The 16,338-nt window shown below is 33.2% G+C and overlaps 1 protein-coding gene across 1 annotated transcript; it reads right to left on the reverse strand.

Annotated features, from left to right (window-relative positions):
- Nucleotides 1-8,977: 8,977 nt before the first annotated feature.
- On the reverse strand, nt 8,978-14,656 carry LOC132739134 (uncharacterized). Its single transcript, XM_060726789.1, has 5 exons — nt 14,550-14,656; nt 14,347-14,399; nt 12,888-13,070; nt 10,100-10,233; nt 8,978-9,595 (listed from the first exon to the last, which is right to left on the reverse strand). The coding sequence occupies exons 2-5, from the start codon at nt 14,396-14,398 to the stop codon at nt 9,023-9,025; spliced, it is 942 nt and encodes a 313-aa protein (XP_060582772.1). The 5' UTR covers nt 14,399; nt 14,550-14,656; the 3' UTR covers nt 8,978-9,022.
- Between the last annotated feature and the right edge of the window lie 1,682 nt (nt 14,657-16,338).

The following is a 16,338-nucleotide window of genomic DNA, read 5'->3' on the forward strand; positions in this document are numbered from 1 at the left end:
CCTTTTTTTATCACATACCCGTGTCGCTTTTGCGTCTCAATAGAGGATATTGAATGAGGCGAGCATACTATTATTTTATTCAACGAGTGCAATAAATTCAGTATGAACTTACACAAATTTAATATTCTATTTATCACATACCCAAAATAAAGACCGTTTAAAGTGAAATAAGAGTAAGTTTTTCATTGACGCGCCTATTGTATAACGCTAACATTTAGCGTGTTTTACACTATGTTTGTATAACGCTAATGACGTCACGTCAAAATATGTGCACGGCCGCGCAATACCATATTTACGGAGTCGCAAAATCGGCACGGGTGTGATAAGTAATAGAAAGAGCATCGAAACACGAGGCTATCTGATTTGTACGAGGGGGGCGTAGCCCCCGAGTATAAATCAGATTGCCGAGTGTTTTGATGTTCTTTCTCTTTTTTATCATAGTCAAACATAAAAACACGTTCCCTGTTGTCACAATATGAAACCCCGGAGAAAAGTAACCAATGAACGAGTATCTAAATATGACATTTCTGTCGCTTTCCCTTTCTCTGCCGTCACAATAAGTAAACGCCAGCAAAAATGAGCCAATCAATGGGCATGCTCTGGAGTGCGGGTAACTAATACCTGCACTCCAGTTACCGCACTGTGCATGTATATCTATACGATTTAACTCTGACACTTTTTCAAAAGAAAGGTCCCCAAACTATGATACAAATAGAGGATATTGAATGAGTGTAAGTTCAATACTGAATTTATTGAACGAGTTGAATAAAATTATATTATGCGAGCCTCTGGCGAGCATAATATTATTTTATTCAACGAGTTCAATAAATTCAGTATTGAACTTACACGAATTTGATATTCCATTTATCACATATTTCACGAAAAACAAAAAAATAACCTTTTTATTTAATTTCATTATCAAAGAAAAATGGTTACGAACCCCCTTGCTTGCTGCAATTGTACAGCGCGCAGTAATATATTATTTATAGATGCGTCTTGTTTTGCAAGCGATATTTTGCGCTGCATTGTGACGTCACGTAAACAACTCTTTTTAACGTCTGCACAGCGTTAATGACTGATTTAAAGATATTGGTGTTCGGATTTATTAGTTAGACCAATTTCTATCATTCTAGATAGTTTTCAAAACAAAATTCAACAGAAAGTTGTTTTGTATTTATCAGATTTTCAAAAATGGCGAAAGAAGTCCCTTAAAATAAATATGAGTTTTGACTCCGCCCACCTTCATATTTATATTTCATATTTATTTTAAAAAATATGAAATATATTTGACTGATATAGCACCATATTTTCATTGGTAAAATTAAATAATTGTACATATTATATGTAATAATTAAAATATATGCATTCATTTCTTATTGAAAAATTTGACTTATACTTTATAGAAAATAAAATTTTTATTACCTCCCTTTATTTATATGAAACCTTAAATTCGGTAATATCTTTATAAATAATGCTTTTGGAACTTACAAAATTGATAAATCTTAATTTCAGCATCATATTTATGATATAAAACCATCAAAAAATTGTGTTACAGGATCTTTAATGAAACGTACATACATATACTGTTGATGACTTAATGAGTTTTATCATGTCATTAAATTAATTGAATTCTGTTGATGTGCATGTCTGATAAATCTAGCTTTATCAGTCACCCTCAGCTTTATTAGACACCTCATCAATACATATTGAAATAATCTAATAAAATGAAGAGAATGGAATATGTTTACCTCTTACAAGTTTGAATATATTAAACTGATAAACTTTGAACCGAATAGAATTTTTAGATATTAAAATATCTTTTACATTTGACTTAAAACATTCGGGATTATTACTTCTTATTGATATGACGTTGGCATGAGATAGATGTCTGTGACAGTTTGTTGTTGTTGGTGTTGTTGTTTTGTTTCATTTGAAATTTAAAGAAAGAAACGCATACTTAAGTCGAAAACATGATAAATAGAATACCAAAACAAGTATTATATTATAAAATTTACCAGGCTCGGGACGAAAAAAATCTTCTTTTTCTAAGCATTGCCTGATAAATTTTGTAATATCAGACACTAGCATGGCATTCTCTATTGATAACATTAGCATCATATAAACAATATCAAACACATCTTTTTTAGATTTATCCAATACATCATGTATTTCAAGTTTATACGAATACATGTATATTATTTAAGAAATAGCATCGGCCTGAGAGGTGTATATCGGTTAACACCGGTTTGGAGTTTTGATGCGTAGGAATTGACCACGAAGGCCGAAGGCCTGAGTGGTTAATTTTTTTTGCATCAAAATGACAAAACCGGTGTTAAATAGCCGATATACACCTCTTAGGCCGATGTAATTTCGATTCTATAGAGGATATTTGTTTAGTTTAGTGTAAGATCGGAATTTATTATATACTTATAAATGAAATATTGAGAAATATTGATGAAATAAAATGTGTATTTTCAGTTTCCGTATTTTCACTGAAAAAATTTATTTTTCACTGCAGTGAAACATATTTTCCGTATTTTCACTGGTGTCTTGCCGGACTACTTTCTTTTAAATTCTGCCAGTTCACAAAATTTAAGGGAAAGTCTTTCAAATTTAAATGTCAAAAATGAGTAAAATGTATATAATAAACAGAAAATTCAAGTTTTTCCATAAATACATGATGTATTTTCATCTTGTGGCATGAAAATTACCATATTTCACTCGTGGCTACCGCCACTCATGAAATATTTATTTTCATACCACTCGATGAAAATAAATCATGTATTTATAGAAAAACTTGAATATCCTCTATATATTTCACCAAGTGAGCACCAAAAGGTATATTTCACGAGTGGCGCAGCCACGAGTGAAATATGAACTTTTGGTATTCACAAGGTGAAATATATTTCGATCTTACACTAAACTAAACAAATTTTCTTTTTATTATATGCAAAGAAACGTTTTAAAAAGACATTTACGACGTCACGTCATTAAGTTGGTACCCAGTACTGTGCACGCTGGTATTTCAATTAAACAACGTAAGGGGATTAAATTCAAAACAGTGAAATTATCAAAGTGGTAATTTCACTGTTTCAAACAGTGAAATTACCAGTTTTATATCACTGATATATTTCTATAAACCACCGAAAAGCATGTAATAAATCACGATAATTAAAATAAGGAAGATCACTTATGTTATTTTTTCAAGCGGAAATAACTTCCGGTGCCGATTTTGGTATAACGCTGTTCGATTTTCGCACCCTACTGTTGTAAAGATATAGAAATTATTAAACAAAATAAATAATGAGAAAAAAACGTTATTCTATCAAGTAAAAACTTAACAATAAAAACTTACGTCGTATTGTGTTTACATCAGTGCCCCATTTATCATTCTTGTATGTATGAAATAACGTAACGTTGTTTACTTACGATGACGTCATTACACTGCTTACGGATTGGCGCCGTTTTGTCAAAATATTTATTAACTGATATGGATCAAATATGTGGCGTTAGTGTATGTTAGATATTATTTCGGTATTGTATGAAAAGAAAACATTATAAGAACTGAAAATATAAATAAAAAATGCTTTTTATTGTTGCTTTAAAAGGCTTTGTAAACTATATAATCGAGGGTGAAAACATAAAAGCCGCATATACAAATAGTCCCTAACCAGTGTTTATTGGCAGTTTAACGCCGTTTTTTTTTTCATTCTTTGTCTATAGTGACAAAATCACGTGGAGTGATAGAATAAGAAATTAACATTTTTTCTGATACAATATTATTACCAAAGACAAACACATTAAAACAATGCAAACAACCATGGGCAACTATTTTAACGGTGAATTGCTGTATTTGCATTGAGATTATTCCCCCTATTGAAATTGAGATAGAAAGCGCAGTAGCGATTCTATATTAGTTAAATAATGGGAAACTGAAAAGATGAAAAAAATCTGTGATAATGAAAACATACATACATTTAATTTATCATTCTAATATGTATTCAAATCCATTCAGGTATATTTTTCCATTATTTATACAACAAAGAGCATGTTTTAAGTAAACTGTCCATTATGTGAAAGAATTAAAAAAATCGGAGTTTCTCAATAACACAGAGTCTATTTTACATAACTGTAAAAAGTCTTTAATTTAAAGCTTTAATTTGAAAAAGAAGGAAAAAAACATTTAAGAATGAATGTTTTGTGAAAACCGGTTGGTTTTTGGAGCGGAATCCCTCCTTTACCGTTATAACTTCACGGCTCACTAGGACTGTGTACAAAAGATAACTAAGCACAGAGATCGACAGATCAACGTTCGAATTAATGTTGAGGTGGGAAGTGAAGTTGGTTTGACATTCAGCACAACGTTCAGCTCGACATTTGATTTATTAACGTTGAGATGGAATGTGTGGGTAGCTGGCACAAAATTCAGCACAACATTCAACGCGACATACATTTTGTTTGTCCCTGGTTTAATATTGAGTTAAGATGTAAGACTGGCTTTTAGACATTCCTTTTTTCTCTTTTTGAATGTCGAGCAAGGATGTGCAGTTGGCTAGACATTCAGCTTAACATTCGTTTTTTCTCTGTTTTGTTTTTAATATCGAGCTGGAATGTGAAGCTGACTAGACATTCAGCATAGCATTCAGCTCGACATTCATTGTTTTTCCTCGTTTCTGAATGTCGAGCTGGGATGTGAAGCTGGCTCGACATTCTGCTCGACATTTGTTCTTTAGACTGTTTTAAATATCGAGCTGGGATGTGAAACTGGCCCGACATTTAGCTCAGCATTTAGCTTTCGTATTTTGTCCTTTTTTGTCAAGCTTAGATGGGAAGCCGGCTCGACATTCAAAAGAACATTAAAATCGAGATTGTTTTTGTTTTTTTTTGTATATGTCGAGCTTAGATTTGAATCTTGCTCGCCAGGCAGCACAACATTTAGCTCGACAGTCGGTTATTTCTTTTGGCTCTTTTTTAATGTGTGGCTAGGATGTGTGGCGCTCGACATTCTGTAAAACACTCAATTCGACATTCGTTTCCTTGTCTCTTTTTTAATGTCAAGTTTGGATATTTAGCTGACTCGACTTTTAACACAACAATCAGCTCGACATTAACCTTTTTAGAATTTCGAGTTGGGTTAAGAAACTGGATCGACATTTAGCAAAACATTTCAGATTAATATTTGATTTTGTCTCGTTTTTGAATGTCGACCTAGGACGAGAAGCTGGCTCGACATTCAGTACTGCATTCTGCTGGACATTTGTTTTAATCTGTTGTTTCAATGTCGAGCTGGGCAATGAATCTGATTCGACATTCAGGCTGACATGTCGACCCAGCTTCACATTCAAGCTCGACATCAAAAATAAGACAAAAATGAATGTTGTGCTGAATGTCTAGCCAGCTTCACATCCCAGCTCGACATTCCAAAAGAGACAGAAAAACGAATGTCAAACTGAAAGTTGTGCTGATGCAGGTGATGATGATTTTTCATGATGATGATGATGAAGATGATGATCATAAAATTTTAATGGTAATGATAGAGGTGATGATGATTTGAGTGTTCATAATTATTGAAGATTATTATTATTATGATTTCAATAATGACGATGATCAAGGTGATGATGATTTTTTTTATAATGGTGAGGATGATTATAATTTATATGTTATAATAGATGATATGTTATTTTGATAATTGATGTTGGTATGATAATATTGTGTTAGAAGCTATATGTGTTGAGAGCTATATGTGTTGTGAGCTATATGTGTTGAGAGCTATATGTGTTGAGAGCTATATGTGTTGAGAGCTATATTGAGAACTATATGTGTTGTGACCTATATGTGTTGAGAGCTATATGTGTTGTGAGCTATATGTGTTGAGAGCTATATGTGTTGTGACCTATATGTGTTGAGAGCTAACTTAACTCATTTAACTCATTTAACTGATAAATCACTAATAATGTAATAAAAATAATAATAAATTCATTATACAGTATAGGACATATCAGAATAAAATCTCCTGTGATCTATGAGGGTGTTCAGATATGAATGCAACTGAGTTAATTTTCAGAAGTGATTAACAAACAGTGCCAAAATAATTATCTCAATCTTTCAAAATACTCACCACCATGTGATATACAAAGTTTTAGTCTTTTAATCCAATTTTTAGATGCGTTTCCGAGGTATACTGTTCAAACACCGGAAAATAGCCGAACCGAGATTTTTTTCGCTTTTGGTATTTTTTTCTTCCAGCAAGGTGTTTTTGAGCGTCGGAAATAGAAAAAGGTCACAAGGGGCAAGATCTAGCGAATAAAAAGGATGAGGAAGCTCGACAACCTTTTTCTGTTTCAGATATTTTCGTACAATGGCCGCTTTGTGATACGAAGCATTGTCATGCAACAACCTGTCACCACTGAGACCAGTTGCTGGTCGACAGTTTTAAATTATAAAGGACCTTGTCTTTGTAAAACTAGGCATTTACAGATTTACCCTTTAGTACAACAAATTCGAATAGTAGACCTTGATTGGTTAAGTAAATTACATTCATGACCTTTTTGACGCGAATGATCCGTTTTATTTTGCAAGGTCTTCGACTTCCTTTGGTTGCCCATATTTTGTCCATATTTTGCTATTTATCTTTCGCTTGGGCTCATAAAAGTGAACCTACGTCTCATCGCCAGTGATGATATTTGCGAAAGATATATTGTTGTATTTAAGGATTGTTTGGGGATTCTTACCCGAGCAAGTTCTTGCTTTTTTGTAAGGAGATGGGACATCCATCTGGCACTTATCCTTCTCATTTTTAAATCACGTCTTAAAATTGTATGAGCGGCTCCTACAGAGATACCAACGCAATTAGCTATATACCTAGTTGTAAATCTTGCATTAGCAGCAATCAAATCCTTCATTTTTTAAACCTTGTTTGGCGAAGTTGCAGTAGTCGGACGGCATGCATGAGGTACATCTTTGACTGAATCCACACCACTTAAAAATTTCTTACACCACCGTGTGACAGATAAAAAAGAAAGTTCATTGTTTCCATAAACACGACATATTTCATTAAATATATATTTCGCCTGTATACCAAGAATACAGCTGTTCTTGATATTGGACCGTATATTTAGTCACTGAAAGGAGACTTTTTCCCCACCATATTAGCTTTAGTATACTCGAGTAGATAGCGTTAATCAAGCTATTGACAAAGCAAGACTGAACTGATTTACACATGTGTGTATTGTATCACACAACCATCTATGCGATACATGTACATAGTCCGTGCAAAACGTGGCTAAAAGCGAGATAATGGCGTTCTTGCATTCATATTTGAACACCCCTCTATATTCTCACGTGTATATACAGGTATAATGTTTAACTTACAGCATTATGTAGACAAGTTTGCTTATTTAAAAAAGCACGCGAGAGGTCTTTTTGCAGCTGTTGAAGATTTGTTTATTTTGAAAATATTTTGATATATTTTTGCATAAAAGGCACCAGAGATTTTCCAAAACGGGCATAAAGTATGTCAATCAAACAATTTTTGTTCCAGATTTACATTATAAAAGTATATATCATTTGATGTTTATTCTGGAAGGTCTATTATATTTAACATACTGACATCGTCTTTCATTGTGTTAGATACATTTTTTTGAATGCATGTACGTTACCAAACTTAATCAATATTAAAGTAAGGATTTAACCTACAAAATTACATAATCAATGAACTTATTCAAAAGACTATGATGTACTGATTGCATTTATTTGTATTTATCATAATAATTGATTGTTTGGTCTCGGGGGTGAATTTTAGGCACCAAATGAATCAGCTATTTAGTAATTGTAATTTGAAATATTCTCGTCAGCACCACTGGAAGTTTCTAGTTTAATAGTAAAAGGATAAATGTCGTTGACAAGACTCAATGAACCAGTATTTATCCATTAAAATGTTTAACATTTGCTGCTGAAAAGATTAATCAGCACAAAATGCTTTGACGAATCATGTCATTATGTTAAATAATATGACACAGAAATAAAAGTCATACGTATTTGCGGCAACTGACGAAACGGCTTGAAGAAAATAAAAATACTTCTGAATAAGAAATAGTTTTATGGAGCATGGAATTTTATAAACTAAAAAGAGATAACTTCATCAGTTAATATCATAGATAAATGAGCCGCGTCACGACAAAACCAACATAATGGGTTTGCGACCAGCATGGATCCAGACCAGCCTGCGCTTCTGCGCAGTCTGATCAGGATCCATGCTGTTCGCTATCAGTTGCTCTACTTGTAATAGGGTTTGTAAGCGAACAGCATTGATCGTGACCAGACTGCGCGGATGCGCAGGCTGGTCTGGATCCATGCTGGTCGCAAACGCACTATGTTGGTTTTGTCATGACGCGGCTCAAATGTATTCCAGATGTCTATGTTCAATGATTCTCTCTTCAGAACGTAATATTATTGTTAAAGAAAAACATTAATTTAGAAACTCACTCTTCAAGAAATTGATTTTTCTCTCCAAAATGTAGAGAATGTTTTTGAAATGAATACATTATGACTAAGTGAGATGAGGAAGGTCAAACCTGGCTCTGCAAATCGTGTCATTAAGGTCAACATTTCTGGCGAGTAGTTTCAATTTCCTAACAGACGGACGTATGACCAGGTGCATTACAATATACGCCGACAGTTTGTTTTTGTTTGTTTTTTGTTCTTTTTTTTAAAGAAGAGGAGATATAAATAACAGGGCATTGATTGAAACATCACTGTAAATTTAACTTTATATTAAAATGTAAACTAAAACATTTACATTGACACCAGAAAAACTACTTCAAGCAGGTGTGAAAATATTACTGTCTGGCCAGGTGTTCACTTGATGAAATAAGCGTATCTTTATCTAAAACAGATTTAAATTCTCTAGATATTACTTTTGTTTTTACTTATATAAGTGACATTTTAAAATTTTCAGTATTTAAAGATAAGATAAAAATTGAGAAGGAAAATATATTTATTATTTTCGTACATCACATGCATATTAACCGACAAGTTGGCTGTGTGATGGTGTCTTTGTATCTGTTGATAGACGGAAGTTTCTAAAATAGGTATAAGTGTCTCTAGGACACGCCCAACTTGAATCTCCGCCGCCATAAAATGTGGAGAAGAAAATACCGTCAATGTCGAAATGAGTGTTATCTCTCATGATCACATCGGTCACATGTACTTCTGCATGGTCATCCACCCATAACTTGATGTAGCCTTTCTCGCCTGCATTTCTGTTAAGTTGTACCTCCTGACGTATTTTGTGCCACTTATGATGATGGAACCTGAAAGCTCCCCGTCCCATTTCTATACCTGTAGTTGTAGTGCAGTGAATGTGTCGGTACGCTTCAGTGCTTGATGTGTCGTATTTAGCGCACCAATTGTCCCAAGAACCCTCTTGATTGTGTGTAACGTATGCATATACCTCGCCGTCACCAAGAGGGCGCCACATTAGTCGCGTAGAAAAACACGTGTCTCTAATTCTCCCTCCAGAGCAATCACGCGTGCCTCCCCATAATCCTGGCAATTTTCCACCACGGTGCCATGAAAAACTATCGGGAAAATACACCTAGGAAAAATAATTTGTAATAGTTGTAAGGTTTAAAAATTAAAATTGGTAGTTTACAACGTTCATTCAAAACGTAACGGCAATTGTGAAAACAAATAACAAATGTACATATAATGCTACTCAACATAAGTTGAAACTTCATAATGATTTATTTTTGTATACGAGCATGATATTTTATACAGGTAAATAAAATTTACTTAATTATCTTCATGTACAATTTTCTTTCGTATTGATAAATTTTTACGTAAAAATATCTCTATAAGGTAACAATTTTAAAGTGAAAACCATATTTTCTGATGTAACCTTTAAAAATATAATATCTTCTTTAAAGTTATAATTCATTGTAAATCTGTTTTATTTAAGTCTAGACAACGCACCTTTAATATTTACAATTAGTAAAAAAAATAATAATAGAAAAAAAATCTCTAAAATTATATGATACCCTAACAAACAAAATAACAATTTTAGATTAAATCAGCAAGTATAAAGTGACATGAATTATACCTCGTATTGTAGGGTGAGAGTAGTGTAGCTGTGGTGAGACATAGCATTTGGTGACGCATAAAACTGAGCCCCTCTATGACACTTTTCTCCAGAGTTGCATGAATGACCATCACTCCTATGTCCGGACCATGTACCTAAACACATCGACAAAATACCGTATTAAAGTATTGATAAATAGTTAAACAGCCAAAATAAAAACATTGTAGATAAACAAGTTTGCCTACGTGTTGTTTCACAGTCGTTCTGATTTCTCCGCGGTAACCCCGTGATTGATGTTGTGGTCGAGAGAGTCACATAACATGTTGTTGCTTTAGCATATACTAGAGTGTAAACTAAAGCTCGAAATCCTCAGAGGGCAATCTTACATAATGAATTGTTTGTTATATCCTATAATTTGTTTGTCGTTTGTTGTTGTAAATTTTCATATTTTTTATGAACATAGAAAGATCTTGGTTAAAGCTTTGTATGAAACAAAAATACCGTTATATTCACTTAAACATTAATAATCTTCTCGGAATCACTCTGTAAGGTCACCTTGCAAGGCCCATAACTCTACCATGGATTTCGACTGAATGATAGCCATTTTTACTTTAGAAAATTGTTGATGCAACATCATTCTTCAAAACTGCTTAAGGTATTAACATGAAACTTAATAAATGTCTTCAGGATTACAAATGGAGGTCACTATCCAAGGCACATAATCCAACATGGATTTTGACTGAATGATTGCCCTTTGTGAGCTTAGAAAATTCTTCGTTCAATTTTTGCATGCAACATCAAACTTTAAAACTGCAAAAGATTTTGGTTTTATTCTAATTACCAGTTTTTATGGCTATAAATGGTGATCACTTTCCAAGCTCATAACTGTTGGCATGGAATTTACTGAATCCTAGTCTTTTTTAACATGTTCTTGTTTAAAGTATTGCATTCAACATCAATATTGAAAAATAACAAAACTTAATTCGCGTATTCTTTCTTCAAAATTGAAAGTCTCTTAACAAGGTCCATCACTCTGACATGAATTTTGATCTTTTCTGAACATAAAACATTCTTTTACAAGTCTTACAACTATACGTCATGTATCTTTAATATATAATCAGTTCAATGAAAACAAACGCTTTTCTTTAGCTTTCGACGTTTAGTATTTTTTATGTATCTTTAATGGAATCTTCCTTTTGTTAATGCCTATACGAGTATCAGTCAGGCTCTGGTTTAACTATTAAGCACTGATAATATAACTATTAAGCACTGAGAATAGTTGAGCGTGCTGTCCTACTGGCAGCTCTTGTTACGAAATGTTATTTTGTTTCTACGAAATATTATTTTGTCCTTACGAAACATAATTTTGTTTTTACGAATCATAATTTTTAAGAAACATAATTTCGTTTAAGGGGTATTAATAGTATATACTACCAGATTGTAACGTACACTATAGCTATAGCTCGAATTGTCTGTTCCTTTTATCAATATTGACTAAAACCTTAAACCTAAATCTTTTACAAACTGAACCATTACAAAACATAATAATATCGTAAAGGTAGAATCTATGCTCCGTAAGTGTTGAGACCATGGTTCAAATCCTTGATCATACATTTTTGTACTGATTGGAGTTGAAGTCCTCGTGAATTTCATACACGCTTTACGTTCATAACATGTACATTATTACTCCAATCTTGAATCCTCCTACTTTTCCTAAACTCTTAGTACATTTTTCTCAAGTTTGAATTTATTGAAATAATTTTTGTTCATCTGGAAGCATGCTGCTTTAACTTTCAGCTGTGCAAATCATTAAATTGATTGAAATAAAACAATATCATGATAATAATTTAGAAATTGAAAAAAAAATCACCTTTGAGATTAGCTAAAAAACATTCATATTTAAAAAAATGTGCGCAATTGCAGATTCGAGACACCGGATTTACGTCCAGACTCACAATTATTCTGTTATGTTATAATTAAAATACAAAATATAATTATGTAAAAGTTATCATGTTCGAATTCAAATTAAATGTATGAGAGCATTTTAAATGGTATTGTGTAAAGCATAAATTACACGGGGCTGAATTACATATGGATCTCAAAATTAAGCATCGGTAGGAATAAATATGTGAACTTCCCGCTGATCCAATATGTACTTGAACCTCATATTGTAGTGTCAAATGCAGAGTGTCAGGTCATTTTTGTATGTAGCTTTATTTATATTTCAAATATATATCCTTGTATAATGTCTACTTACAAGTTACAAGACATAACCTTCTTATCAGCAGACAATATTAGTTTGTTTATCATTTCATGCCTCAACTGAATAACTTTGATGTAATGGAAGGTATTTTTTACATCTAAGCAATTTATTTTTTTAAACTCTATCCAATAACTGAGATTTGAGATTGAGCTTGGAGAATTTCTTTATAACCTCAGGGCCAGGACTCACGCCGGAGAAAATACCACACAAAGACTGCTTGAAAATCCAAAATTAAAATGGTAAATATAGAGGAAAGTCGGGAGGATAGCATTACATTTCGATTTTCTTCAAAAAAGCTTCGAAATTGAAATAGTTGAAAACTTACCTTGTGAATGACTTTCTTTTGCCTTCATATATGGGGTTCAAGTGTACATCCGGATCAGCGGAAATTCACATGTTATTATTTACATAATTATGCTAAATTTTGAGATCCATAGTCCCCCCCCCCCCGTGCATTCCAGAATGTAACAAACACTCTACTTACTTCAATGTTTTATAGCATCTTTAATTAGCGTGAAACAAATTTCAACATCTTATTAATTTTACCTTTCTTATAAAATACCCGTAATACGAACTGTCCCGGACTTTCAGGATCCTCAGCCAGGGACAAAGAGTCATCAGCTCCGATACCGAACTGTCCTTTATGATCATGATAGTCAAAGGCGTCTCTCAACACGGTGTTAATGTCTTTATTACTACTTTCATGACTCCAACTCCATATTTCCGCACCTGAATTTGTTCATTTAAATATTGTAACACTTTATTCGACTGAAAAAAAATGAATAAATGTAAATCGTGGTAACTTTAACCATATTTAAACTGCTATATGTACAGCCTATATCGTACACCGGAAGTGTTTTGACTTGGTTAGTTGCGAATTGTTTATGTGCGAGTATAAAAATAAATTCATGGATATTCCTCGATTAATACAGGGAGGTAATCGTTCACCCGCACTATTCTCTGTTTTCTTGAATGGTTTCCCTTCTGTTTGGAGATGTCAGCAGTGTGAGCATTCAGAATTCCTGTAGGTGTTCACTGTCTTACACAACAGGGATTTTGATTGGCTCCCAAGTGTTGTTTGTTGTTGAAGAATAGATTGATTTATTTGTTATTCAAGTTTTATTTCGAATTAGAATATATTTTTTCTAATATAAGAAGTCAAATAATAATCCATTGTCTTTCAAAAAGTGCCTGCAAGTGAATTCATAATATTATTAATGCATCATTTAAATATTTTATTTTGAATTGATAACACACGCACACACGCACACACACACACACACCTATTGTTATTGCAAATTGTCGTTGGGATAAAGTTGACCCTAACCAGTCATGCTCCTAAGCACAAAGGGGTGATAATTTACCTCCATGCAATTTCTAAGGAGTATTAACCAAAGATATCAATGTTGAGCCAAAAGTCGGTCACTATAAGTCGGCCAATGAGAACCTAAATGTACAGTAAAGGAGGTAGTCCTGAAAAAGGCTGTTATGTCAGCAAAATGCCTATCTTTCAAGGCATCACTATCAATGCTAACGCGCACTAGCACACTTTCCTCGTCGCCCTGCCTACTTTGTAGAGCCACTCCCTCGTCGCGCCGCCTTGTACGTAACACCGAGCCGTAGAAAAGATGCGATACACGTTGCATTGAATATTAATTAAATCATCTGCCGATGCCCTGTACCTTCTCAAAGACGTGCACTTACCGAGTATAGAAGAGTCATCGCGTGACTTTATGTAGTCTTGGGATCATTCTCTATGTTGAGTCATGTGATTTAAGCAATTTCATTTTTGTTGTCATTTGATATAAACTTTTCATTAAACGTCTTCAAGAAATTGTTATAATTATAGCGAGCTTTATAGCAATACTTGAATTCTTAAAATAAAATTTATACCATATGGCAAATGAGATGTGAGAGTCTATGGTACGGAACATTTTAGGAGTTCATGGAATCAGTATTGACGTGGGGGTTGGGGTTAGGGTTTGAGTAACAAATTAGTGTTTACCTTGTACCATCCAGCCGGAGTAAATCAGCACGGAAAACACAGGCAGGAACATGCTTTTAAAAAAAGATTAACAATTTTATGAAGAGTTTATGCGTAATTAATATACAAAAAATATATATAATGTCGGACTGTAGTAATAATGTGAAAACGTACAATTGCTATTTTTTCTCGAGAAATGAATAAATGATAAAAAAAAGTCTTACTTGGGCTATGTCGCCTTCCTATTCCTTAATAATGTAAGATACAAAAATACTGATAAGATGATCAGGTTTAATATTTAGACCAATCTTTTGCCATTACACGAACCTTTCTCATGTTTGACAATTGCTACATACAGATAAGATCATTAACTGAGTGTTACCTTCCGGCTCATTTGTTTAAAGTTGATTGGCCTAAAGTGGGCATATTTTTCATAAAAATTTCAAAAGATTTTAAAATCAAAAGAGAGATATTTTTATGAAATATTTCTGTAAACAGAATTTTGATAGAGTTCTAAAGTGATTTATTTTTAACATATATATCGAGGGTTCAAAGGTAAAAGGTTATAACTGCCACTTTTGCCGAAATTGACTTTTTATGTTTTTTATAATGTACTAATTGTCCTTTATGTCTGACGAAAATATTATATAAATATTCAATCCTTATAAGGGCAAAAAAATAAAAAGTATTTTGTAATAACTTCTTTTCTACAAATTATTTAGGGGTAAAAGGTTCTAAGTGTACTTATTACCTGTTGGTTACTTGTTGTTCCACATGTTGTGAAGAATCTGTAGTGGAAAAAGGTTATAACTGATTTTATCACCTTTTTCCCCTGACAGAATGCTGCATTCATACAGTTCAAAGGCACTATCTGTTATCTCTTTTTCCACGAAATTTATCTTTTAGAATTAAATGCAGCGAGAATACAACCGAATATGAAAGACAGAAAATATTCAGTACATACTGGTAAATGGTTGATTACATAAGTCAGAGGCAATTCATTTGTTTCCATGTTGCCAATAAAGAACAAGGGAATGTATCTAAACAGAGAACAAAACAAAGAACTATTTCGAATTTGTTTTTCACACAGGTAGAAAAGAGGGCGTGAGGGATGTTGCACTTATTCATTATCTCTCATGTACAGACTCAATCAAACCGAGTCTGCAATTTTTATGTAATTTTGTTGTGATTAATGCTTCCGAGGGATCACTTTGTTTCCAGAATTTTTTACTAAAAACTATCGATGTCGGTTCCAAAACAGTTGCAAACGCAGTAAAGCACAAAGTGGCAGGGTTATATGTTGGAAATGACAAGAGAGGGAAAGCTTTTCCTTGAAATAAAACCACGGAATATCACAGATTATTTGTAAAGAAACACAACGAAAGCTTTCCGACTGTTGAATCACACTACACACGAAGACCCCAACAGGAAGTATCTAACGCAAGATTTAAATATAAAACGAATATACTCACTGTATGTAGAAAAATGCAAAGGACAAAATAGAAAGTGTGTTTCAGAGGCTGTGTACAGAATCATTTTAGTACAGAATATAACTTTTTTTTTTCCGTCCTAAGAAAGATCAATGTCCACTCTGCAATCTGTATGACACTTTGAGAATAGAAGATAGACTAGATGAGGCAACAAAAGCAAAATATCAAGTACACCAAGTGACCAAAAAGAAAAAAAAACAGTGCTAGAATGGAAAAATCAGCCGATAAAAAACGCACAAAGAAAGATCCAAAATTTTCTGTGTCGGCATATTTTGAAAAAGCCACTCAGTTTAATTGGTGATCTTCGTTACAAAAGAAAACTGTGTTGTTGCAATTTGTCATTCTATGAACTGGGAAATGGTAACGGGACTTGTTATCTGTTGGAGGGGAAACCAGGCTCGTGCAAAGTAGGAATTTTTGTGAACTTGTATGTAACCTCTGTTGCAAGTAAGACATCTGGTATTGAAGAAGTGACATTATATAGTAATGCATGTGGAGGACAGAATTGCAATCAGTTTATTGC

Source organism: Ruditapes philippinarum, unplaced genomic scaffold (assembly GCF_026571515.1).
Source record: "Ruditapes philippinarum isolate M1 unplaced genomic scaffold, ASM2657151v2 ctg511_1_1_1_1, whole genome shotgun sequence".
Classification (NCBI taxonomy): Eukaryota; Metazoa; Mollusca; class Bivalvia; order Venerida; family Veneridae; genus Ruditapes; species Ruditapes philippinarum.

What these genes read in the sequence shown, in the direction of transcription:
- LOC132739134 (XM_060726789.1), bottom strand. Translation starts at nt 14,398, where the DNA reads ATGTTCCTGCCTGTGTTTTCCGTGCTGATTTACTCCGGCTGGATGGTA. An exon ending in CTCCGGCTGGATGGTACAAG is followed by an intron (nt 13,071 to 14,346) that starts GTAAACACTAAT and finishes GAACAAATTCAG; the next exon opens with GTGCGGAAATATGGAGTTGG. An exon ending in CTCTCACCCTACAATACGAG is followed by an intron (nt 9,596 to 10,099) that starts GTATAATTCATG and finishes TATTTTTCCTAG; the next exon opens with GTGTATTTTCCCGATAGTTT.